This window comes from Neofelis nebulosa, chromosome 18 (genome assembly GCF_028018385.1).
Source record: "Neofelis nebulosa isolate mNeoNeb1 chromosome 18, mNeoNeb1.pri, whole genome shotgun sequence".
NCBI lineage: Eukaryota > Metazoa > Chordata > Mammalia > Carnivora > Felidae > Neofelis > Neofelis nebulosa.
Genome location: NC_080799.1, coordinates 8,925,616 through 8,950,163, shown reverse-complemented (window position 1 = coordinate 8,950,163; position 24,548 = coordinate 8,925,616). Strand labels below are relative to the sequence as shown.

The 24,548-nt window shown below is 52.9% G+C and overlaps 3 protein-coding genes and 1 long non-coding RNA gene across 5 annotated transcripts in view; 2 read left to right on the top strand and 2 right to left on the bottom strand.

Moving 5' to 3' along the window:
- Positions 1 to 2,516: 2,516 nt before the first annotated feature.
- Positions 2,517 to 16,052, bottom strand: ORAI2 (ORAI calcium release-activated calcium modulator 2). Of its 2 annotated transcripts, none has more exons than XM_058710933.1 (3): positions 15,932 to 16,052; positions 9,198 to 9,485; positions 2,517 to 4,767 (listed from the first exon to the last, which is right to left on the bottom strand). In XM_058710933.1, exons 2-3 carry the CDS (start codon positions 9,420 to 9,422, stop codon positions 4,228 to 4,230), a joined length of 765 nt encoding a protein of 254 aa, XP_058566916.1. In that variant the 5' UTR covers positions 9,423 to 9,485; positions 15,932 to 16,052; the 3' UTR covers positions 2,517 to 4,227. The 2 variants fall into 2 exon arrangements, with proteins under 2 accessions (XP_058566916.1, XP_058566915.1); XM_058710932.1 differs by lacking the exon at positions 15,932 to 16,052 and adding an exon at positions 12,686 to 12,838.
- On the top strand, positions 5,316 to 7,949 carry LOC131501182 (uncharacterized). Its single transcript, XR_009256675.1, has 2 exons — positions 5,316 to 6,223; positions 6,352 to 7,949. It is a non-coding gene; the product is annotated as an uncharacterized LOC131501182 (long non-coding RNA).
- On the top strand, positions 11,484 to 16,167 carry LOC131501580 (uncharacterized). Its single transcript, XM_058711893.1, has 3 exons — positions 11,484 to 11,488; positions 12,679 to 13,360; positions 15,957 to 16,167. Exons 1-3 carry the CDS (start codon positions 11,484 to 11,486, stop codon positions 16,125 to 16,127), a joined length of 858 nt encoding a protein of 285 aa, XP_058567876.1. The 3' UTR covers positions 16,128 to 16,167.
- A 5,382-nt stretch (positions 16,168 to 21,549) lies between these two features.
- Positions 21,550 to 24,548, bottom strand: part of PRKRIP1 (PRKR interacting protein 1) — a 32,377-nt gene continuing 29,378 nt past the window's right edge. Inside the window, exon 6 of the mRNA XM_058710934.1 lies at positions 21,550 to 22,038. Coding sequence (XP_058566917.1) covers positions 21,935 to 22,038 — 104 coding nt within the window. The 3' untranslated portion in view covers positions 21,550 to 21,934. The remainder of the gene's footprint in view (positions 22,039 to 24,548) is intronic.

Here is a 24,548-nt window from a genome sequence, read left to right as displayed (position 1 = left end):
CGCACAGTCCGCAGAGCCCACCTCGGGACGTGCATCGTGTCACGTTCAAACCGGTGACCCTGCATCGGGTTCGTTCTTGAAACTACACCATGAAGACCATCAGATTCCGTGTGTCCACCTAAGCATCCACTGCTTGCGCCCTCAACTAGGATGGGGCTGGGGATGGCCAGGTTGGGCGGTTCAGCCACTGCCTGAGGGTTAGTAACCCTGTATTTCAGGTGGCCGTCTCAGCAGCCAGCGTGCTCTCAAAACACCACACGTGTGTCGTGCACAGTCGTGTCTGTTGCAATGGTCTGACCGTCTCAGGCAACAGGAAGGGATGAGCCTTATGGGATTGTATTCCTGTGGAAGCATCCACTCTGAGGGTGGCTTCCTGCACGGTCTTCCAGAGTTAAGCCAGGGAGAGCTCAGCTGATACTCCTCAGCCTGGCTTGTTTTGAAAGATGTTAAGGAAGCTCAGGGCCATTTACTTGTTTGGAGCTGGGGGCTGGGAGACGCTGAGCTCTGTCCAGGAAGCATCCTCTGGGTTATCCCTGTTGAGATGGATGTCCCTGTTTGTACCGTCCCCAGTAACCGTGGGGGCGCTGGAGACATCGGGGTTGGAAATCGGGTTCAGCAGGTTCTAAAAGGGTCTAACAAGGAATCCCGGCTCGGTCCTGTGCCACTCACCCCGCTGAGCCCCTACACCGGGCTCTGTGGACCCTACCTCTCCACCTACTGGGGACAATGAGTCAAGACTTCGATGAGCCTTCTATGGGTTTGCCGCACTCACTGGGAAATGGTCCATGGAGTGGGCTCGCTGGACACAGGCTTCTTTAGACCCGGGGGGCCTGGAAGTCATCCTCCCGGGCTGCAGCGGCAGGGCCCCCCTCGGCTGGCAGAACCTGTCCATACGGCAGTGTCGGTTGCTTTGCACACCTGATTCCTAGGAGCCGCTAGGTTCAACTGCCTGCAAGTTAAAAATAATACAAGACATCTTTTCCTAGGTGGAGGCCTCCGTGGATAACACTTTCAAAACAGAATGGGAGCTTCCTCGAGTGTCACTGGGCTGTGGGAGGGATTCCTGCCTGGCTGGCTGGCTGGACCCCGCAGCCACAGGTACCTGGGATGGAAAAGGCACCGTGAGACCACAGCTTCAGTGGCTCCCCAGCGTTTTCAACTGGGGGATCTGGGGACCTTCAAACCGACCCCTTCAGCACTCAGCCCTGAGGCCGTCTCTTGCTGTGTTTCTGGAAAGGGAGAGCCCGCTCGGGAAGGGAAGCAGCAGGCAGAGATGCCCCATTCTCCCGGGGCCCCGCCTGAAGGGAGCCTCGCAACGTGCCCGGGTCCAGGCCCCCCCACTTGTCCATTCCAGAAAAGTCCACCGCCCTGGCCCGGGGAGACACGTGGCCGGTGACGAGCGATTAGGAAGACGCAGGAGGGGCTTCAGGAAAAGCAGTCTTCCAGGATGCAGCAGACACTAGGGGAGAGCCAGGGGCTTCATAGCTTTACCTGTTTATTCAGCTCACTCCAGGGCAACTGTTTTAAAAACCTACACGTGGGACGGGGGTTATGTACACCGCACGTGATCTCCGCAGCGTCATGCATGAGTCAATCAGCGCAAGACGGAACAGCCGCCGACACCCGGGCTCACGCGGTTTTAGCCTCAGCAGGCTTTCCTAGAAGACACTAGGATACGTCCTGCCCTCGCAGTTTCTAAAATAGAAACACCTGGAGTTTTGAAACTTCTGGTCAGGTATTAAATGGAGACCGCGTTCCGCTCTGGAAAGGGCCCCAGCGTACCTGTGGGGGAGGCTCCGCTCAGAGGAAAATAGGGCAAGCCCACGCCGGCTCCAGGGCGGCCTGCGTGGCCTCACCACCCAGCGGCCGCTGCACTTGGAACGCTTCACAATCAGGTTAAGCCTCCAGAAAGTGACTTTCTAGTTTGTAATGCGCCTTCCCCTCCCCCCAACCCGCCCCGCTGAGTCGTGTCTGCAGCTCCAAATAGCAGCTGGTCCCTCCATCTCCCCAGAAGCTCTGGGGCCACCAGGAAGGTTCCCTACTGACCACCAGTCCCCAGACCATGGTCCTCTCTGTCCCCACAGAAATTCCTCTACTTGCCCCCTGCCTCTGGGAGCTGGGAGGGAGAACGCTCTGGATGAAAGAGAACAAGAATTACACTCTTCCAATCATTGTTAAAAACGAGATGTGGCACCTTTCCTGCCCATGTGCCAGTCACAGGTAACCCAGTGTGTAGCCCTGTGAGGTCAGGCCCGAGGCTCTGCCCATGGAGCAGGCATTAACAGCTGGCTCCTAGCTGGAACCGGGGGGTGCCTTCTAGTCTGGGGAGCTTGGCACATCTGGTGCACTTGGGGCGGAGGCACCAGATGGCCCAGGACAGTGAGGCCAGCATGGCCCCTCTCAAAAGGCCCAGGCTGGAGGAAGGGCCTACTGCCCACTCCCAGCCGTGGGGAGAAGCCAGCCTGTCTTGTCCAGGACAGAGTGGCTGTCTTACAGAGACACAGACACAAAGCAAATACACAGTAAGCCAGACAAGCCTTTTCAACAAGGCTCCAAGAAAGAACAGACATGCACCAGAGAGCAAGCAAATTAACGACAGACGTCTGCAGGATGCAAGGAACACGCCCTTTGGAAGATGCCAGGCTCTTGTCCAGGCTCCCACAATGTCCCGACTTAACAACGGTTGATTCTCGGCACAGCTCCCAGGCAGCCCCTTGGCATTTTGGTTACGTGTTAAGGTTTGTGTCCTCAACAGTGTGTCACATTCCCAGCAACCTCCGCCAGGCCAGCCAGGATTTCTTGGCGTGGGCGACTCAGACCCCACAGAGAGTAAGCTGTCCACAGAAATGCCATCAGAGCATGACGTCCGAGGACTATGAAAACAAAAGTCTCCCTCTCTAGGTGGCTGTTGGCCAGTGTGGTAAGCCTGGTTTTTGAAAGCAGCTCGGGATGTGGCATGCTTCCCCCTGAGCTGAGCTGTAGTATGTATGTGCACGACCCAAGAACATGGGCTACGGTCTAATGAAAACAGCAGAACCCATGCTGCACAAGGCCCGGGAAATGTGGGAACTGGGCCCCTGCGTGTGGCTGGGAGGACTGGGGGTTGCTGCAGGGGAACACTATATGGGGATTCGCCTTCTATTAGAAGCGGGACCTGCATCTGGCCAGGGCCGGCCAATGGCCTTGTCTAAACAGAAAGTCCCCCAGGCTGCCCCCTCCCGCCTCCTGGGGTCACAAGGCAGCAGGGAGACAGGAAGCAGGCTCTGCTTCCTGAGCAAGTGACTTTGGCAGCCATAGCCTGGAGAGGCAGCTGACTTGGGCTCCAAGGCCATTTTGTAGCCCAAACATGGAGAACTCTGGACTTGAGCCCTTTCCCCGACCCAGTGGCTTTGTTGGGTCATTGTGACTGGGCTCCAGGCTGGCTAGAAAGAGAGAATTTGAGCTCAGTGTGCCTCAGAGCACCCCTCAGTTAAAAGTCTCCTCAAGAGGGCCTTTCACACGGGATGCCCACAGATGTGCCTTGCCAGCCCCATCAGGCCTCCATCCTTGGACGTCTTCCCAGGGGCCTGACAAGTCTGATGGCTGGCTGAGCACCGGCGGCACCAGCTGAGCGGACCCGTGCTCCAGGTTCCTGCCCTCCTCCTGTGAGCCAGGCCACTGATTCCCCCCAGGGCAGCGGAGGAAACCACCAGGCAAAGCTGTGGGCTTGTACCCCCTCTCATCAGACACCCAGCCGCCAGGAGACCCACCTCACGTGTCACCGGGCAATCCCTTCTCTGAAACTCTCCGCCCTCCCCTTGCTCTCCCACCTCTGCTGGCCGCCTGTTCCACGTGTCTGAGATTGCCCTTGCCCATGACGCCTGGGTGCTGCCTGGAGCCCTGTCCCCTGCCGCAGAGAATCCCCAGGCCCAAGGACTCAGGTTTTTGTTTTTGTTTTTTTGTTTTTTTTTTTTTTTTTTGCTCTCAACTCTTGGCAACAGAGTCTCTCTTTCAACTACAGATTTCCACTTTCTGCGGGAGCATCATCCAGCCAGGTTCTCCGACATGAAGACAGGGACGAGACTTTGGTCTGGAACTTTCTGGCAGTGCCTAGGCAGCCTTGTCAGGAATCCCCACGTTCCCGTGTGATGCTCGCTCCCCGGAAGGCAAGCAGCTCATCGCTGGCTCCCAGGGGATGGGAGGGTGGGAGGGGGGGTGCTGCTGGCCTGTGCCCGGGGCGCCGCGCCCTCACACGACCTGCAGGCTGCGTTCGTGCCCGTCCAGCTGCACCTTGAGCTTGTGCAGCTCCTCGATCTCGCGGTTATGCCGCTCGGTTTTGTGGCGTACCAGCGAGCGGTAGAAGTGGATGGTGAAGACCACAAAGATGAGACCTACGGGCACCATGATGATGGTGGACACGAGCGCGGCCTGCCAGCCCGTGTGGCCGCCGGGGCCGGGCGGGGGGCCGGGCTGGCGCCGCGCGTCCACGGGCAGGAACTTGATCCAGCAGAGCAGCACCACCTCGGCCAGGAAGAGCAGGATCCCCAGCACGGTCGAGAAGCCCCAGGCCAGCTCGATGTAGGGGTGCATGCGCTCGTGCGGGGACTCGCTGATGGAGTTGAGGTTGTGGATGTTGCTCACGGCCTCCACGTTGGGCAGGATGCACGTGCTGATGAGCAGGGCAAAGAGGTGCACGGCCACCAGCACCGTGGTGCAGGCGCTGAAGGCGATGAGCAGCGGCCGCGGGTACTGGTACTGCGTCTCCAGCTGCACCTCCACCATGGCCACCTGCAATGCAGAGCAGGCGAGGCTGGGCCGGGGTGCCCGCAGCCGCCCCCCCACCTCCCCGTGCCGGGCCCACTCGCGGCAGAGGGCTCCCACCTCACTGTCCACATACTTCCAACTCTCCTGTTTTCTGATGAGCTAAAGGACACATCTCACTAAGGAAGAACCTAGAAAATGTAGGAGAGATTAAAGCACAAGGTGGGGGGCAGTGGGGCTCACCCCCTGGGGGGGCCCTCCCAGCCCAGAGGGGTACTGAGCTCTGACTCAGGGCGGAGGCCACCCTTCCCTGGGAACAGGTGGCTTTGCTGCTGACTTAGCTGCAAGACAATGGCTGTTTTTCAAAAACTAAAAGCTAACCTTTCAAAAAGTAAAAAAAAAAAATCATGGAGGCTCCCGTGGGTCCCCAGGTTCCCAGACTCGGAGGTGCACGCCCAGACAGCCTCACACAGGCCACAGGGTGCAGCTCGCAGCCCTAGAAGCCCCGGGGGAGAAGCCCGCATCTCAAAGGCCAGGAATGGAAACAAAAAATGAGGGCAACGGTGATGGGGGAGGCTGTGGGGAGGGGGCTGGGCTGGGAAAAGAGCTGAGTCATCAACCGCAGTCACAGGAAGCCCGGGCCAATAGGTAATGCCTGAGATGGATAAATCGAGAAACAGCAGTCTGGAGAAAGTTTTTCAGAACGAAGAGCCTGAGGGCGCCACAGCTGGCTGGGGGTGGGCAGCCAGGGTTGCTGGGGTGGTTTACATGCCCTGCAGCAGCACTTTGGTTTTAAACTGCATGCACGTATTCATTTTGATAAAATAAAAACGACTGTTTTAATTTAAAAAATTTTTAAATTTATTTTGAGAGAGCAAGCACAAGTGACAAAGGAACAGAGCAAAAGGGAGAGAAAGCCCAAGTGGGGGAGGAACATACAGGGAGGGGGAGAGAGAGAATCCCAGGCAGACTCCACACTGTCAGCACAGAGCCCAATGTGGGGCTCGAACCCACGAACCATGAGATCAAGACCTGAGTCGAAACCAAAAGTCAGACGCCTAACCGACTGAGCCACCCAGGTGCCCCCGACAAAAAAAAATTTTTAATCCATGACCCCGAGATCAAGAGTCACAAGCTCTACCAACTGAACCAGCCAGGCGCCCCAAAACTAATTTTAAATAAAAGGGGAAAAAGACCCACAGAGGGAACCAGAAGCCCCAGCCTAGCTCTGTAGTAGTGAATGTCTACAGCCAGTCAGGCAGGAATTGCTTACCACAGGCCCTAAAGGGCATTCACACTACAGGCTGGGCAACGTGGCCCTCCCCACTTCCCCCAGGGCAGACCCAGGCTACCGGGAACTTCTCCCTCGTGGCCTGGCATTCCCCTGCCCCTCAGCACAGTGGACCACCCCCAGCGGATGGTGCAGTCCAGGCCTGGCAAGGACTCCGGGGCTCACCAAGGGTCTTCCCCCAGGTGCCCACAGGTTAGAAACCAGACCAGTCAAGGAAGGGGGACGGGGAGGCAGAAAGAGAGAAGCCAGAGGAAGGCTTCTCCACCCACTGCGTTCGCTTCCTAGATCCGAGCCATCTTCTGTTTTTAAATTTTTACAAGAAAGACAACTTCACAACTTCTAGCAAGTCCTGCCCCCTAGAGTGAGAGACTCATCCTTTCAGCACAGATGGAACATTTGGTTGGTAAAAAGAAGATACGGCAGTGCCAGTGGACCACAGCTGAACAGAAACTCAGAACCGATCACTGCTCCATACAGTTGCCATAGGACACGCGTTGAGGGGGTGGTCTTTTCTCAGTGACCCCTGTGACCTGGGCAGGCTCTCGTTACCACAAAGGACATGGCTCAACAAAAAGGCATTGTAAAACACAGAGGGCATTGAGGTAAGAAACAAAGATAATTAAAGGGCCTGCAGTAGGAAAGCAGTTTTGTTCAGCCTCATGGAGAGAAAAGGCCGAAAGGCCATTTTTCAATGTGTTTATGCAAAGATTTTATGAGGCGGCCACGGTTCACTGGCTCTGTGTGTTAGCAGAAGGATAAACATGAACAAACGGGCTTAAGGTTAGGCATAAATGCTCGCTGTGGGGCAAAAGAACAGCTTTGCAATTCTAATCGGGGACACCTAGCAAACGGACTCTTCACTTCTTCTTGGCCCGCCCTTGTTCAGCCATGGTTTCCACTGTTGAGATCCTATCCGATGATCTGTGTTGGTCTTTTTTCTCGCAAGCTGCTCCACAGTCTGAATAGTTACCTGGCCTGCACGTGGCGTGTTAATCTAGTGGGCCCACTGCTGCTTTCCCACCCCTGGTTCTGCTGCTTTCCAGTTTTCACCATTACCACGGAATGTCCGGTGCGTATTAGGCCGTGGCCGCCCCCAGGAGAGGAACCTTCTGGAAGAGAAGGTGAGGGCACCGCATGGCTTCTGAAGTGTATCCCAGGTTGCTTAAGGAAGCATTTGCTGGTAGAGGAGATGCCCCATAAATGTTGAAGAAACGAACGACTGATCACTGGCAAGTGTGACTGCCATTGCCGAGCTAAGGACAGACAGCAACCTGCAGGATGCATCCAGGCCCTGCCATCCTGGCCTCTGCCTGCGGTCACTATCTTCAACCTAAGACCACTTGGTACCCCTGCGGGCTGCCGGTAAGTGTCAGACTAGTCCTCCAGAATTCGATCTAGGTTTTAGAACCTTATGCACAGGGCCTTTAAACAAGCAGTTTGGGAGGCTTCAACTTGGGTGAGCCTTTCGTTGGCTGGGGAAGACCGCGAAGCTTCTCAGAGTTTGGAGATCTGAGTGTTGGGAAGGCGGGGGTCTAAGAAGACAGCTGCAGACAGGAAGTGACTTCGGAGACCCGGGCCCCGCGCACAAAGGAAACCGTCTTACTGCATCACATCACGCAGCACTTCTCACAGTGTGTTTTCCAGAGTTAAAAACACAAGCGCGAGCCAGACAAACCTAACCTGAGACTATAATTCTGCCATGTGGAAAACAAGCCTTCGTAGAGTCGTTTAAACTTCTTACCCGCATTCCGTACAATTAAGCTTGAGAAAACATTCTATCTTTTGCATGTGATGGAAACCACAGGAAGAAAATAACTATATGCCAAAGTTGTGCACCATATGATTTTATGCTTTTGGTGTTATGTTAAAAATAAATAAATAACATAATACAACACATAAATAAAGCCTTTGCTTTAAACTACTGACCTGGGGGTGCCCGGGTGGCTCTGTCGATTAAGTGTCTGACTCTTAATATTGGCTCAGGTCATGATCTCACGGTTTCTGGGATGGATCCCCAAGTGGGGCTCTGTGCTGATGGACAGCACGGAGCCTGCTTGGGATTCTGTCCCTCTCTGCCCCTCCCCCACTTGCATGTTTGCTTTCTCTCAAAATAAACATTAAAAAATTTTTTTAAAGGGGCACCTGGGTGGCTCAGTTGGTTAAGCATCCGACTTCAGCTCAGGTCATGATCTCACTGTTCAGAGTTCGAGCCCGGTGTCAGGCCCTGTGCTGACAGCTCAGAGCTTGGAGCCTGTTTCAGATTCTGTTTTCCTCTCTCTCTCTGCCCCTCCCCTAATACACTGTCTCTCTCTCAAAAATAAACTTTAAAAAAAAAGGGGGGGAGGTGCCTAGGTGGCTCAGTCAGTTAAGCATTTGACTTTGGCTCAGGTCATGATCTCGCAGTCCGTGAGTTCGAGCCCCGTGTCGGGCTCTGTGCTGACAGCTCAGAGCCTGGAGCCTGCTTCGGATTCTGTGTCTCCCTCTCTCTCTGCCCCTCCTTCACATTCTCTATCTCCCTCTCAAAAATAAATAAATAAACATTAAAAAAAAAAATTTTTTTTTTTTTAAAGAAAAAAATTATTTCCACTCAATGGAGAAGAAAGAGGGGTGGCCCTCCCTGCGTTCTCACTCTGAGTCCTGGCATCTTCACCTTCTGGGACAATTCCCTGAAGGGATGTGAGTCAGGGACTTTGAGGCCAACAGGTGACATGGCCCTTCTCAGGGCCCGCAGTTTGGCCCAAGACTGACTCCTGTGCTGGGGAATGACTCAGAAGGAAGGCAGTGGCCTGGCAGCCAGGAGTCAGGTCAGAGGCTCTGCTTCGTCACCCCAGAGGCCACATTTGGGGGGCATCTGCGTCCTGAGTTGGGCCAAACTGAGCAAACCCCAATCACTGCAAGAGTCCTGCTCAAATCCTTCAGATTTTCCAAAGTCTTGAGGGGTGCCCAAGGTGGGAGCACACAGGGGGTACTTCTCTCCCTGCATACTGAAGCTATTTTGATTACTCTCAACCTCCTTGCCAGGTAACTGCTTGGGGACCATCCTTGGCAGCCAGCCTGTCTGCCAGTGGGGCCTAGAGGGAGTGCTTTGCTCCCTGAAGCATCATAGGATCTCGACAGCAAAAGCCCATCTTGCAGGCCGCGTTCCCCACCACGTGTCTGCACTCACCATGGCAAAGCCTGACAGCAGGGCGGAGGTCCGGCTGGAGGCCTTCAGCTTGGCTCTGCTCAGGTAGAGCTTCCTCCAGGAGAGCGCCTGCACAGAGTGGTGGTTGGACGTGACCAGTTCCAGGTAGCTGCGGCGGACCCAGTCCCGGTAATCCATGCCCTTGTGGCCGGGTTCAGAGCAGGCAGGAGTGGAGGGGTCCACAGGCACGTTGAGCTCGGCGCTCATGGTGGGAGCCAGGCTGGGGGCAGGAGGCAGATACTCTCAGGCATCCCAGAGGGTTCCCGGGACCTGGAAAAGCCAGAAGCCAAGCAAGTTGACCTTCTCTGGGACCTGCTGTCTATACCTGACACTGGGGGGTAGTGGGAGTATGGGACCCTGATCCCTAACACAGGACCGTGGGGACCATCTGTGGGTGAGGAGGGTCAGGAGTACACTTCCAGGAACCACCACAGTGTCCACTGTGCCTCCCTCCACAAAGCTAGAATCCGGCCTTCCATCCCTATGTTAGAAAGGCTCCAGTCAAATGTGGGTGAATGGAATTCTAAGGTCAGCCCCAAAGCACCTAAGGAACCTTCCAATCTGTTGCTATCCTCAGGGAATAGGGAGCCATAGCATTTACAGAGACCCTAGGACCTAGTTGCTAGGCCTGGATTTTAATCTATCATGTGATCTTGAGCACGACATCTGAACTTTCTGACCTTGTGGGGGACATCCCCACCCTTACAAGGCTCTTAAACAAAATAACAGACCCAAAGACTCAAAACTGCTTTTCAGTGTCTAGGGTCCCACCACAAGAAAAAAATAATAATAATTCCAAACAGCAGCTAATTTCTCAAATCCAATTTAAATTTTAATCAGCGCAGTTCACCCCCCAAAATACTTGGTTTATATAACTGAAGGAAAAGCCACATCCAGGCTGCAGTGGAAACCCTGAGCAAAAGGAAAAGCTGAATCCACCAACTGACATGAGCACATGTTACAGAGAAACGGAGACCAGAGACCTCTGCGGTCATCCCAGGTAGATACCAGGTTTGACAGTAACACGGAATGAAGATCAGAAGGGCCGATCTGTCAAGACTTGTGAATTTAAACCCAAATCTCCACTAATCCAAATAGGGGATTGGCGGTCTCATGTGGCCCAAAGGACCGGCCTGCGCAGCAGCACGCCAGGATCGGTTCTAATTAATCTGCAGGGCAGACTTCAAGGGCATCGGCACCTCACAGCTCACTTGGCATCAGATGTGAACTTGTATGTTCAGGCCCGCATAGGCCCCACAAAAAGCCAACTTAAGGCTATTACAAACAGATCAGTGTTTCTAGGTCCCAGGGAGCAGAGCTGGGGTGGGTAGGTGGTATAAGGGGTGTTTACCAGGGTCAGTGGCTGTGGAAATGCCCCAAACTTGATCTATCCACACCAATCTCTGAAAGGGTTCTATGGGAGGGTCCTAGAGGTGGAGAAGAGCTCTCTCTTTTGGGGTGCCTTCCTCTTTGTTCTCTACTCGGCTGCAGAGGTACAGCTTTTCCTGGCCAATAGGACCCTGGGGAACAGTTCTGTGTTCTCCTGTTTCTCCCAGGGGATACCAATTACTAGGTCGTTTCTAGGAAAGTTGGCTTGGGAGCCCTGGTCACTGCCCCATGCCCCTGTCTGCAGCCAGAAGCATTGCTTTCCAGCTCTTCAATCACTGGACCGTCCCTTCCTTCGGGGAGAATTAAGAGAAACATTGCTCACTAACTAATCCGTTGGTCAGCACCAAATAATTTAGAATGGCATCATTTGGAGATTAACTTTTCCTCTTTTCTTTATCCATACATAACAGAAGCCAGCCAACAGGTATGAGGAAGACAGCATATGGCAGGTGGATGGGTGAAAGGCACAACCTTTGCCCTCACAGAGTAGCCATCTCTCCATTCTCCATCCAAAAGACACTTCTTACTGGGCTTTAAGGTCAGATTGCATTTGGTATTTAGGCATCAGCGATGAAAATGGTGAGGATCCTGTGAGTTGGGTGCGGAAGCAACATAAGGGGGGGGATTTTCACCCAATGAGCTAAATGCTGCTTTCGTGGAGGGGGTGTGAGGACAAAGGAGCAACTTTGGGCAAGGAGAAGGTCCCTGCTAGGGAGCAAGGACAGGAGTCAAGGACATAGGTAGTAAAGGCAGTACTTGCAAAGAGGGACCCTCTCTCAAAGACGAGAGTCTGCCCTCATGGGAGGGTTCTGAGAGACAAGGGACATGGCAGGAAGGCTGGCCGCAGAGGGAGTCAGGGAAATGTAGGTGGAAAGCACGATGTGGTAAGTGTGTGGAGCCCAAGGCAGCCCAGGCAGTGTGACCGTGCTGGACTCTATGGTGGTGCCAGGCTGCAGGGGCTTTGAAGGAGCTAGTGAAGGGGGCAGCAGCCTGGGGTCGGTGTGGTCTGGGTGACTGTCCGCTGAAATGTTTGGCTGCCTGGGAGGAGCAGGAGGACCTGGTTGCCTCCAAAGGGTGAAAAGACAAGCCCAGGGGCCATCAGTGGGCCTGGGCTGGGCTCAAGTTGGAGGGTGGAGAGGGAGGGCTTTGGGGGCAATGAGGGCTGACACTGGCCTCTGGGTAGTGCCTCTGGGCAGTCTTGGCCCTGCAGATGTCCTCTGAGTGGCAGGGAGTGGAAGGAAGGGCAGGCTGTCCGTCTGCTTGGAGCCTGGGTCTTGAGGCAGGCCTGTGGGTCCTGGAGATAGGCCACTTCCTGCTGAAGGAGTAGCCTGGACTGGATTCATATCCCACCTAACCGTCCCAGTCCAGGTGTCCTACCTTCTGCCAGGCCCCCTCCCCCTGCCCCAGGAGAGGCAGAGTTCTCACACTCTGGGCTGGGGTAGCGGTGGGGTGGGACAAGATGAAAATTGACATCTCTGTCAGGTGACAGAGGCTTCAAAGGATGCCCTCCTAGCTGAACTTCACGGAGGCTTTTTTTTGTTTGTTTTTTATATATAAGGAGCAGTCAGAAAAAAAAGCTCTTGAAGAATAATGGTGTCTCTAAAGATGAGCTATTTATTCTCCTTGGCAGGCCTGCCTGAAACATTTCTAGGCGGTAGGTTTGGGGTTTGCCTGTCTTAACTTCCTTTAAACATCTGGGGCATGAGCAATGGCGAGTCTGACTCTGTCACACCCGCGCGGGGCGGGGGCGCAGGAGCCCCCGCAGCCTCCACAGGGTTCTCCCAGGAGCGTCTACCTGCATCTCTGTCCCTTCCCCTAGCAAAGCCTCAGTAGAAGCAGGACCCGCACTCGGCCCCTGTTCTGGACTTCCAAGTCTTCTCAGCGCCGCACTCCTCCCAGGATCCCTTAGAGTTGGGGTCCCCTGGCCACCCTCCAAATCCGCAGCCACCCCATCCCAAACCAGCCCAGGAGAAAGCCCACCCCCTCCCCCGCATCGAGTCTCCCATTGCAATTTTGGTCCCCCAACAGGGCGGGGTACCTTCCCCCCACTCCGCCAACCGCACCCCACGGCCAGCACTCACCGAGCTGCCCTGCCTGCCGGCCGGCTCCGCTCCCACTCAGGCTTGTGGCATGCGGCGTGGCCCTGTTGCCCTGTGGCCCCGTGGCCCGGCCGGGGCGCTGAGTACGGCCCCCTCCCTCCTTCCGTGCGTCCCGCCGGGTCCCCCCCTCCCCGGCCCCGCCCCCGCGGGCTGCCCCACCCCCGCAGGCCACCGCAGCCGCTGCCAAGGCAACAGCGAGCCGCCGTCACGTGGCTGGCCCTTGGGGGCGCTACGGACCACGTGATCTGGCTGGCCAGGAGGGGAGGGGAGGGGCGGGACTCGCTGCCCCTCCTGCCTTACACCCCAGCTTCGGGGATCCGTTCTAGCCTGGACCACCCGGCCGGAAGCCGGGGAGCGGAAACCGGTAAAAGGTGCGCATCTCTCCCGTTTCCCCGGCGGGCGTGCCGTGGGCCACAGTGCACTCGGATTGGCGCTGCCGCGAAGGGGGCCGGAAGCCTGGGCATCCCTCGCTTTCACCATCCTCCCTTCCTTTTCCCCCCAGCCGCGCGGGCGCCCGGCCCTGACGACGGAACACAGGACGATGTGGTCGCGCTTCTCTGGGTCCCTGGATCTGGACAACAGGTCCAGGACAGGGTGAGCCCTGCTCGGCCCGAGTGCGTGGGTCTGAGTAGAGGAAAGGAGCACAGAATCCCCAGGGTGAGCCTCAAAGGATGCCCAGGACTGGCTGTGGGCCAGGTGGAGGGCTGGGGAGAGACCAGAAGGGCACGCCCCGTGGGGAGAGGGAACAGGTATCCCATTACCAGGCCACAGGGCGGGTGGGTGTGAGGTGAGTGCGGTAAAGGGCTGGAAGGTGAGGCTCTATTTGGTAAGGGTTCAGGCAGCCACACCCGCTCGCCAGGGTGGACCCTGGCACTCCGTAGAGTGTGCAGGAGCTGGTCAGGTGGTCATCCGCCGCACCCCCTACCCACAGGCCCAGGGAGACACTTGGGGTCCTAGGCTGGGTGCAACTTGCTGGGCCCCTGATAGACCTCCACCAAGCTGTTATACTGAGATCTAAAACAGGAACGTTTTTCAGGAAGTGCACACGAATAATTAAGAGGCAGGATGGGTTCATATCAACCCCTGTGCCAGAGGGCCCCTCACAGTCCTTCCTCACAGTCCTTCCTGCGTGCCCTACATAGGATTTTTCCATCTGTTACAACAGCATCTGACAGTGACACATTTATCCAAACGAAAGAAAAATTCCACTCGTGTCAACCAGTCCAAGTTTTCTGACAATTGTAAGAGGAGAGGTTAAGGGATGTCAGGCCAAATCCATTAATCTCTCAAGACGCATTTTAGAGGCCATTGCTGAGAGCCAGAACGACACCTTTTAATCCAGGAAGACACTTAAAAACAGACCACAGCATAGGGAAATCCCAGGGTCTGATTACCGACCTTCCCCCATCAACACACACACATTATAGATGGCTATAGGAAAGGGATCATCTGAATTTCACAGGGCAAAATCCTCAAAAAGCAATAGCTCTTTGTAAAATGATGTGGAAAACAGGAAGACGACACTTGGGAAACCAGAGTAATTGCATCACAGATGAGCATTCTTTCCACAACAGAGTCACTTGCTTAAGTCTTCACCGTTGGAGTCTGATCTGACTGCACATCCTTTAGAAGGCTTTCGGTACTAGTCAGTGATGCCTCCACCCTCAAGCACATTTATCCAGCATGTCTGGACAAAAGGAAAATCTAAGTCATAATTACCTGTGCTTTTCAGAGTCCATTTCCTAACCAAACACAGAAAATGGCTCCCCCCCCCCTCCCCGCCTAGACGAGTAAGGAAGGTGCTGGCACCATGCTGAAAGGTGGTACAAATTACAATACTAATAGTTGGAGGGCCCCTCAGGTGCACAGGTAGTTGAGCGTGAGTTACGCAGAAGTGAGGGAAAGGCCCACAGGGACCAGCCACCCAGTTGGGATGTCTGGGTGACCGTCTGGGCTGTGGTTTCCCTAGCTGTTTGGCCATGGCGAGTTGCTCCCTTGCCCAAGGCCTCAGCTTGAAAAAGACCAATTCTTGGAGGCACATCCCGGGGGCCTATCGCGTTCATCTTCGCCATCAATGCATACCCTTACTCAGCTAAGACTGTGGCCCTGCTGTCCCCTTCCCGGAGTCTTCTCATCCAGATGGCCTCTCAGCTGCCCTGGACTATGTAACCAGTCCGGACAGTTCTGTCCCCTTGGCCATATGGCCGGGTCCTCGTCACTGCCCCTTATGAGATCTTCAGTTCCCATCTCTCACTTTCCGACCCTCTCTCACCCAGTCCTCAGCCGACCGCCTCGCCCGCTTTTTGCCCCCAGTCTCCTTTCTGACTCAGCCTGAGCCCTCGCAACCTCTCCTTCCGCCACGTTCCACTTCACGCCCCACTTCTCAAGCGACCTGTTCTTACCATCTCCTTCTCGGCCCCTCTGCAGCTGCCTGCCAGCATGGTGCTGACTCTGGCACAGATGTCAGCCGTGCCCTTTTCTGTCTTTAGGAACCTGTCGTTCCAGCTAGAAACGTCTCTTTCCTTGTTCTGGTGACCTCGCTTTTTTTTTTTTTTTTTTTTTAAACCTCTGTGCAGTCTCCTCCTCTTCTGTCCCCTAGATGTGGATGTCTCTCCAATTTCCCCTGCCTGGTTTCATCCATTCCCCTTGTGTCAAGCAGCCTGTTGACTCCAAATGGTCACCCCAGCCCGGCAGGGAGTGGCCCAAGGGCCCCCACCTCACCATGCTCACAGCTGAATTCCCCATCTTCCCTCACATGCCCGCTCTACGTCCTGGGTTACCTGTGTCAGGAACCCAGCAGCTACGCAGCTGGTGACATTACAGACCTGTCATTAATGATTACTCCCATCCCCATCCAGTCCTGTGAAGTCTCCCATTTGTCTCCACAGGTCTCCGACTAATTCAGGCCCTCGTCACCTCTGCACTGTGTTACTGCAAGTGCCTTCCATCTGTCCCCTTCCCATCTAATCTGCACACTACAAAGTGGAAAATTCCCGTCTCTCCCCTGCCCCCACTGAGCCCTTCAGTTTTCCCTGGGGCCTTAGATCAACTCCAGTCCCCTCACCTAGTGACTGAGGGCCATGACAGGGCATCTGCTTCTCCTCGGCTTGGTTTCTTAGAACTCCTGCATTACTGGGCTACCCGGGAGCTCAGCTCAGACCTGCCCTCATCCCCGAGGCCTGGGTCACATGCCACGCTGTACCCTGTGCTGTGTGCAACTGTGCTGACCTTTTTCTTGTCTGTGTCTTATCAGATCTGGAGCTCCTTAAAGGCAAGGCCTGTGTCTTGCTCACCATCATCCCCACTGCTGAGCCAGGTACACTCAGGAAACCTTCAGATTAAGCTTTCGGGCATGTTCAACAATTTGCTATATTCTGTGGAAAAAGAAAACTGCTTCAGGACTTGTACCGGGGTGTTCTCTTGACTGAAATATATTAAAATACGGTAACGGTAGCTCACTTAAATCAAGTGTGCCAAAGACTAAACATAAAGAAACTTCCACGGGGGAGGAGAAGGCACACCTGTCCTCACAACTCTCCTTCCATTCAGCCTCGAAACTGATTTAGCGATGTTCCCATTCCCAAAAGCAACATCGCTCCTCTAACTCAATTGAATAACGCGCTTTTTCCAGAAGGGTTAATGTTGAAAACAGGAGAGTAAGCTAGCAACAGTCCTTGATAGGTTAAACCAGTGTTTCTGAAGGGGGGCCTGTGGCAGAATCTGCTGGGGTGGCTGTCCCAAATGCCTGAGCTGCCACAAGGTGGTCTCTGGGGCGCGGTCGGGGAGTCCAGATGTCAGAGGTAGGCTCCGCGGTGGCCGGGGTCATGGCACCAGTGGCCTCCGGCAGACACGACCACGTGCGCCTGTTCAGGCTCTTCCTGCCGTAGCGGCCATTTTTCCAGTATGAGCAACTTCCCCGCCTGCTTTCCGTCACAGATCTGCTCAGTCACCCCTCATTTATTGAGCACCCGTGGTGTCTCAGGCACTGTGCTGGCACTAGAGGTACAGCAGAGGAGAGAACAGGCAGGTCCTTGCTCTCGTGGTGCTCTGAGGTGGGGAGGGGAGGGGTGCTGGTGGGGCAGGGTACAGACCAGTAAACGAGATGGATGCTAGGAAGAGAATGGAACAGAACAGAGTGGGCTGAAAGCTGAGGTCCGACAGCACAGGAAGAGGCAGAGCAAGAGGGGAGTGGGGGCATGGACCCGGGCTGAGGCTCCAAAGGGAACCTGAAGCCACAAACCCAGAACACACCAGTGAGGATGGTATTTGAAGCCCAGGTCAGGTTAAGATCTCCTCGGGCCTGGGTGTTGACGACAAAAGGCAGCGCACTGGGTCACCCAAACATTTCGAGTTTGAGCAGAGAAGCCAGCCAGGGAAAGGCAGGAAGAAAGGCAGGAGGCAGCACTGTCAGAGATGCTGAGAGTTCAGGCTTCTCTACTGTGCAGATGCCTCCACGGGCTGGATGTGGTGAAACTGAAGGCTTTCAGTTTGGGGGTGAAACCTTGCAGAGGCGGAAGAACTCTGGGATTTGGGCTGAGAAGGGAGGAGATAAATGGTGTGGTAGGTGCAGGAGAACCTGGAGCTTTGCTCTGTTGCCACAAATGGGAGACTCCAGAATTGCTGGAGGTTGTTGGGGCGGGGGTGGGGTGGGGTGGGGGGACAGTGGCTCCAGCGACAGGGAGGGCGACCAGGGCAGGTGCGTGAAGTCCTGGGGCATGAGGGCTTGGCCTGAACTCCCGCTCTCTCTGCTCTGAGAGAGCTACTCGCTGAAGGGGGAGGTGCTGTAAAAGCACCTTTCAGATGGTGGGAGATGAGCCTGTTCGGGAAGACCTAAGGATGGGTGGGGGGGTGCCGGTTCCCAGGTGACACCTGTGGCCTTGCATGCCAAGCGGGACTGAGGAGTTCAGCTCCTGATGCCCAGTGAGATAAGTACCGTTCATGCAGGGAACACACCAGTCAAGTCCAATCCCCTGCATTAGCAAACACCACTCTCTGGAAGCCCAGGCTCGCTCACACTTGACACATGCACAGCTGGTTCTCATTATTCCTGGTAGTTCCATTCTGCAAAGTCACTGTGAGCACTGAGTGTTAGTGACTGCCCGGCCGCTGCCATCTGGGGAAACATGGGACTTGGTCACGTCAACTGATCAACACATAACCTTGTTTTATGTGTTTGTTCAAAAGCATTCCTGGTTGGGGGTGGCTGGCTGGCTCAGTCAGCAGAGCACACGACTCTTGATCTCGGGGTCGTGAGTTCAAGCCCCACACTAGCTGAAGAGATTAAGAATAAACTCTTTAAAAGATAAAACTAAAAAAGCCTTCGTTTATATTGATTCACTAACAATGAACTTGCAGCCAACAGCACTGTAACTCATGCCCGGACAAAGCTTACGTAAGGAAAGCACATCCTGGCCTTCTTGCTCTTAGGACACTAGACAAAATACTTTGAGCACTATGCTTGGGGCCGTTTTAAAAATGGCAAAATCGTGGCGCCTGGGTGGCTCAGTCGGTTAAGTGTCCGACTTCGGCTCAGGTCACGATCTCGCGGTCCGTGAGTTCGAGCCCCGCGTCGGGCTCTGTGCTGACAGCTCAGAGCCTGGAGCCTGTTTCAGATTCTGTGTCTCCCTCTCTCTCTGACCCTCCCCCGTTCATGCTCTGTCTCAAAAATAAACGTTAAAAAAAATTATTAAAAAAAAAAAGGCAAAATCAAGAAAAAGCCAAAAAAACTGTTACTAAATGATGCGTTTGAGCTGAACAAGAAAAACAATGTTTTTTCTTGAACTCAGCTGGGAACAGGGCATCAGGCAACTCCGATTTCTCACCACTCTGTGCCTGCAAACGACCACAGAGCACCATGAGTGCTGATCTTAGGGTTACAAATAAGCGTTAGTGAACAGGAGACTTCACAAACAGAACCTGTGAGTGGGTAAGGGGCAACTATATTTAATTTTTTTTTTAACGTTTATTCATTTTTGAGAGACAGCATGAGTAGGGGAAGGGCAGAGAGAGAGACACACAGAATCTGAAGCAGGCTCCAGGCTCCGAGCTGTCAGCAGAGCCCGATGCGGGGCTCAAACTCATGAACTGTGAGATCATGAGCTGAGCCGAAGTCAGATGCTTAACTGGCTGAGCCACCCAGGCACCCCTGGGGGGGGCAACCATATTTAAAACTATCATATATAATCACATGTACGCATGTGCAGGCACGCACCAGGAGGTTACTAAAGAAGCAGCCTTCCTCATCAGGGAAATACAAATCAAAACCATACTGAGATACCACCTCACGCTGCTCAGAGTGGCTAAAATGAACAAATCAGGAGACTATAGATGCTGGAGAGGATGTGGAGAAACGGGAACCCTCTTGCACTGTTGGTGGGAATGCAAACTGGTGCAGCCGCTCTGGAAAACAGTGTGGAGGTTCCTCAGAAAATTAAAAATAGACCTACCCTATGACCCAGCAATAGCACTGCTAGGAATTTACCCAAGGGATACAGGAGTACTGATGCATAGGGGCATTTGTACCCCAATGTTTATAGCAGCACTTTCAACAATAGCCAAATTATGGAAAGAGCCTAAGTGTCCATCAACTAAGGAATGGATAAAGAAATTGCGGTTTATATACACAATGGGATACTACGTGGCAATGAGAAAGAATGAAATATGGCCTTTTGTAGCAACGTGGATGGAACTGGAGAGTGTGATGCTGAGTGAAGTAAGTCATACAGAGAAAGACAGATACCATATGTTTTCACTCTTATGTGGATCCTGAGAAACTTAACAGAAGACCAGGGGGGAGGGGAAGGGAAAAAAAAAAGAGAGGGAGAGAGCCAAACCATAAAAGACTCTTAAAAACTGAAAATAAACTGAGGGTTGATGGGGGGTGGGAGGGAGGGGAAAGTGGGTGATGGGCACTGAGGAGGGCACCTGTTGGGATGAGCACTGGGTGTTGCATGGAAACCAATTTGACAATAAATTTCCTATTAAAGAAAAAAAAAGCGGCCTTCAGCCTATAGCTCTGGCACTAAAAGAGCAGTGCACCGGCGCCCCTTGTCACTAGGTCCGGGCCACACACAGCGTCTCCCCAGAGCAGCACAGCGCTGTGGTGCAGGGGTTAGAATGGTGGGTTCTGGAGTCACACTGCTGGGATTCAAATGCCAGCTCTACACTTACTGGCTGGGTGACCTGGGCAAGTTTCCAGACCTGTGTTCATGAATCTTGTCTGGTAAACCTATAAGGCCATCTAATCGAAGGACAGATTATTCTAATACGAGTACGTTGGCTGGCGCAGGGCTGTCTCGTTAAGTGCTCAATAAAAGTGTGGGGAGGAAATCCGAATTCCTGTACCTGAGGTTTCCTGACATGACCAAGTTATGCACACCTGTGTCGATCAATTCCAGATTTTTCTCCACCCACAAGCCAATGAACGAGGACATTACTGATTCTCCCCTCATCATGGCTTTTTTGAGGCGGGGGGGGGGGGGTCTCTCTCTGTATCTCCCACTCCCTTCTCAATGATGACACCTAACTGTTCTCTTTTCTCAAACAATACACCGAAGACCAAGAGTCATTCAACCGAAGGTATGACGGCACCTTAAAAATCGCCAGAAATTGCCACAGACATTTCCTACCTAAACATCCTCTTCTGAAATGCAGTAAAGGTGCAGAACACAAACCTTCAGTCTGGCACCCGGTTACCTGCTCTGGCACATGCCGCCCCGTCCAACACAACCTGCTCTGCTGTGTCACTAAGCTCTTGGCCAGGTGAACCGGGCAGAGGTGGTGTCAGAACTGGAATCCTTAGGTCTTTGGGTTCCAAGCTCTGGCACCCTCGACAGCCTCCAGGGCAAGCGAACACCCACAAGATCCAGGCTGCAGATTCAAAGCGAGAGTTGTGACACACATCTTGTGGGGAGATAAGGAGACCAACGGCTCAAAGACAGTAGAACAAAAAACCAGCACAGAACTAACCAGCCAGTTCCTGATGAGAGAAACACAGGTTCCAAAACGTAGAGCCACGGGGCGTGCCCATTTATTAGGGCTGATTTTCCATTTCAGCTTCCTGGGAAAGAAAAATTCCTGTGGCTTGAATTGCTTAAAGGACAGAAGTTATCACAGATGTCGCCCAGCTCAGGGCGGGGCCGGGAAATCCATACCGCAGAAATGAAAAACAAGTAGAATGTTTCTTAGTTTCCCTTCACTCAAAACCACTATATCTTTAATTCTATCAAACGCCATAAAAGGCACAAAATATACTTAGAAATTGGAATTGGAGATAAATCATCCAAAAAGTGAGCAAAGGCTCTCATTCACACCATCTCTGTCCCTCCCGCTGGCCTGAAAGGCTGCCCCTGGCCACCTCCCACTTTACTTAGCCCCCCTTTTCTGCAGGATGAAGACACAGCTTTTGGTTACCACCACCCCACCCCACCCCCCGCTTCTGGTTGGGCCAGGACTCCCCATACTCTGCTCTGGTTCAGCCCAGCCTGGATTCTCAACCTGCTTATTTTTCTCGTTTTCCTCAAAGCTCTCTTCACACTCCAAGTCACCCTTCCTATGGCTCGGCCCCCTGGTTAAGCCCCCCATCTCCCCTTGCACACGTGGGGGCTTCCCGATTCACACCTGTGGACAGGGGGCAGCCGGGCGGCAGCACGTATCACAGGGTACAGTCTGCCCCGCAGCTGAGGGAAATGGCGGTCAAGCACCCTGCGGTGCGCCGTTGGCCCCAGAGCCAAGGCCATTTCCTTCAGCGTGGAAAACAGGTCCATGTTACTGGACCATCCCTGCCACACCATTTCCCAGCCTTCCCTATAGCTTCTGAACAACATTTCACAGGTCTGAACAAAATCTAAGATGTTTCTGCTCTTTACTAAACATTTCTTTCACAGAAGCCTAAACTCATCACTGTCCAAATAGCAGAACAGGGATCAGGGGCAGAAGGTTACACATCTTCCCCATCAGCAGGAACATGAATGAACTCTGCCTGGCAGCCGTGAGTGTCCAAGAGACAGTGTCCAACAGACGGTCCTCTCTGTCCCACAGGCTCAGCGTCCTGCTGACAGGTGGGGCTGGGAATGATCAGGAGGGGATCCCACTTGCTTCTCTCCAGCAAAGCGTTGGGAGGGAAACTGAGTTGAAACACACATTCCTTTTCCCTCGGGTTGTGTGGACAGTTTCCTGAGGTCCTGGTCACAGCATGGGTTAGGCCGCAGAGAGTTGCTACAGCAAACACTGTCATCGACCCATGATGAAGCTGGGCTGCTGCTCCTCCTCCTCCTCCTCCGTTCCAGATGCTTCCTCGGAGCTACTGGATGGCTGCTCCTGGGACTGACTGGATCCTGTAATCACATGACATTTGATTAGAGACCTACAAATTCACCCAGAGAAGCAAAGGGCACTTTAAAAATGGAGGAGCACTGAGGAAAAATTAGGATCTACAGTTTGCTCTAGAACAATGCAGAGCTTAGGGGCACCAACCCCTCACCCCCCACAGTAAAAAATCCTGTATAACTCTTGACTCTACCAAAATGTAACTATTAACAGCCCACTGCTGACCAGAAGCCTTATCAATAACGTAAACAGTCCATTAACATATTTTGTATGTTGGGGCACCTGGGTGACCCAGTCGGTTGGGTGGCCGACTACAGCTCACGTCATGATCTTGGGGTCTGTGAATTCGAGCCCCGCATCGGGCTCTGTGCTGACAGCTCAGAGCCTGGAGCCTACTTCGGATTCTGTGTCTCCCTCTCTCTCTCTGCCCCTTCCCTGCTTGCTCTCTGTCTCTCTGTTTCTCTCTCTCAAAAGTAATAAACATTAAAAAAAAAATAAAAAATAAAACATTTTGTATGTTACGTGCATTGTATACTGTATTCCTACAATAAAGTAAGCTAGAGAGAAAAAATGGTATTAAGAAAATACATTTACAGTGCTATACTGTAAAAAAAAACAAACCCATGTCTACATGGACCCACGCAGTTCAAACCCAGGTTGTTCAAGGGTCAGCTGTAGTTGTTCCCGTATAGTAGAGCGAGGGGCCAGAGGGGGTCCTCATGTCCATCAGTCCCTCACGCCACTTCTCGGGTATAAAGGGTCAGTCACAGAACTGCTCTACCACTGCTGGCAGGTGGATCTCATCCTTGTGAAGAAGGTCCAGGAGCATCCATAAAGAGAGCCCAACACCCCATCTAGTGGGCCTGTCTTTTTTTGAAAGGCAATTCCTTTTATTTTTAAGGTATTATAAGGTATTTATTTAAATTTTTTTTTAACATTTACTTATTTTTGAGAGACAAAGAGAGACAGAGCATGAGCAGGAAAGGGGCAGAGGAAGGGAGACATAGAATCCGAAGCAAGTTCCAGGCTCCAAGCTATCAGCACAGAGCCTGATGTCGGGCTCGAATTCACAGACCGCAAGATCATGACCTGAGCCGAAGTCGGACGCTTAACCGACTGAGCCACCCAGGCGCCCCATAAGGTATTTTTTAATTTATTTTTTTAATTTACATCCAAGTTAGTTAGCATATAGTGCAACAATGGTTTCAGGAGTAGATTCCTTAATGCCCCTTACCCATTTAGCCCATCCCCCCCTCCCACAGCCCCTCCAGCAACCCTGTTTTTCTGCATATCTAAGAGTCTCTTATGTTTTGTCCCCCTCCCTGTTTATACATTATTTTTGCTTCTCTTCCCTTATGTTCATCTGTTTTGTATCTTAAAGTCCTCGTATGAGTGAAGTCATATGATCTTTGTCTTTCTCTGACTGACTGATTTCACTTAGCATAATACCCTCCAGTTCCATCCACGTAGTTGCAAATGGCAAGACTGCATTGTTTTTGATTGCTGAGTAACACTCCATTGTATATATAGACCACATCTTTATTCGTTAATCCATCGATGGACATTTGGGCTCTTTCCATCCTTTGGCTATTGTCGATAGTGCTGCTATAAACATTGGGGTGCATGTGCCTCTTCGAAACAGCACACCTGTATCCCTTGGATAAATACCTAGTAGTACAATTGCTGGGTTGTAGGGTAGTTCTATTTTTAATTTTTTGAGGAACCTCCATACTGTTTTTAAGCATGGCTGCACCAGCTTGCATTCCCACCAACAATGCAAAAGAGACCCTCTTTCTCCGCATCCTCGCCAAATGTGTCATTGCCTGAGTTGTTAATGTTAGCCATTCTGACAGGCATGATGTGGTATCTCTTTGTGGTTTTGATATTTATTTCCCCGATGATGAGTGATGTTGAGCACTTTTTCATGTGTCGGTTGGCCATTTGGATGTCTTCTTTGGTGTCTTTTGCCCATTTCTTCACTGGATTCTTTATTTTTTGGATGTAGAGTTTGATAAGTTCTTTATAGATTTTGGATACTAACCCTTTATCTGATATGTAGTTTGCAAATATCTTCTCCCATTCCATCAGTTGCCTTTTAGTTTTGCCGGTTGTTTCCTTCACTGTGCAGAAGCTTTTTATTTCGATGAAGTCCCAATAGTTCATTTTTGCTTTTGTTTCCCTTGCCTCCAGAGATGTGTTGAATAAGAAGTTGCTGCGGTCAAGATCAAAGAGGTTTTTGCCTGCTTTCTCCTCGAGGATTTTGATGGCTTCCTGTCTTACACTGAGGTCTCTCGTCCATTTTGAGTTTATTTTTGTGTCTGGTGTAAGAAAGTGGTCCAGGTTCATTCTTCTGCATGTCGCTGTCCAGTTTTCCCAGCACCACTTGCTGAAGAGACTGTCTTTCTTCCATTGGATATTCTTTCCTGCTTTTCAAAGTTAGTTGCCCATATGTTTGTGGGTCCATTTCTGGGTTCTCTATTCTGTTCTGCCGATCTGAGTGTCTGTTCTCGTGCCAGTA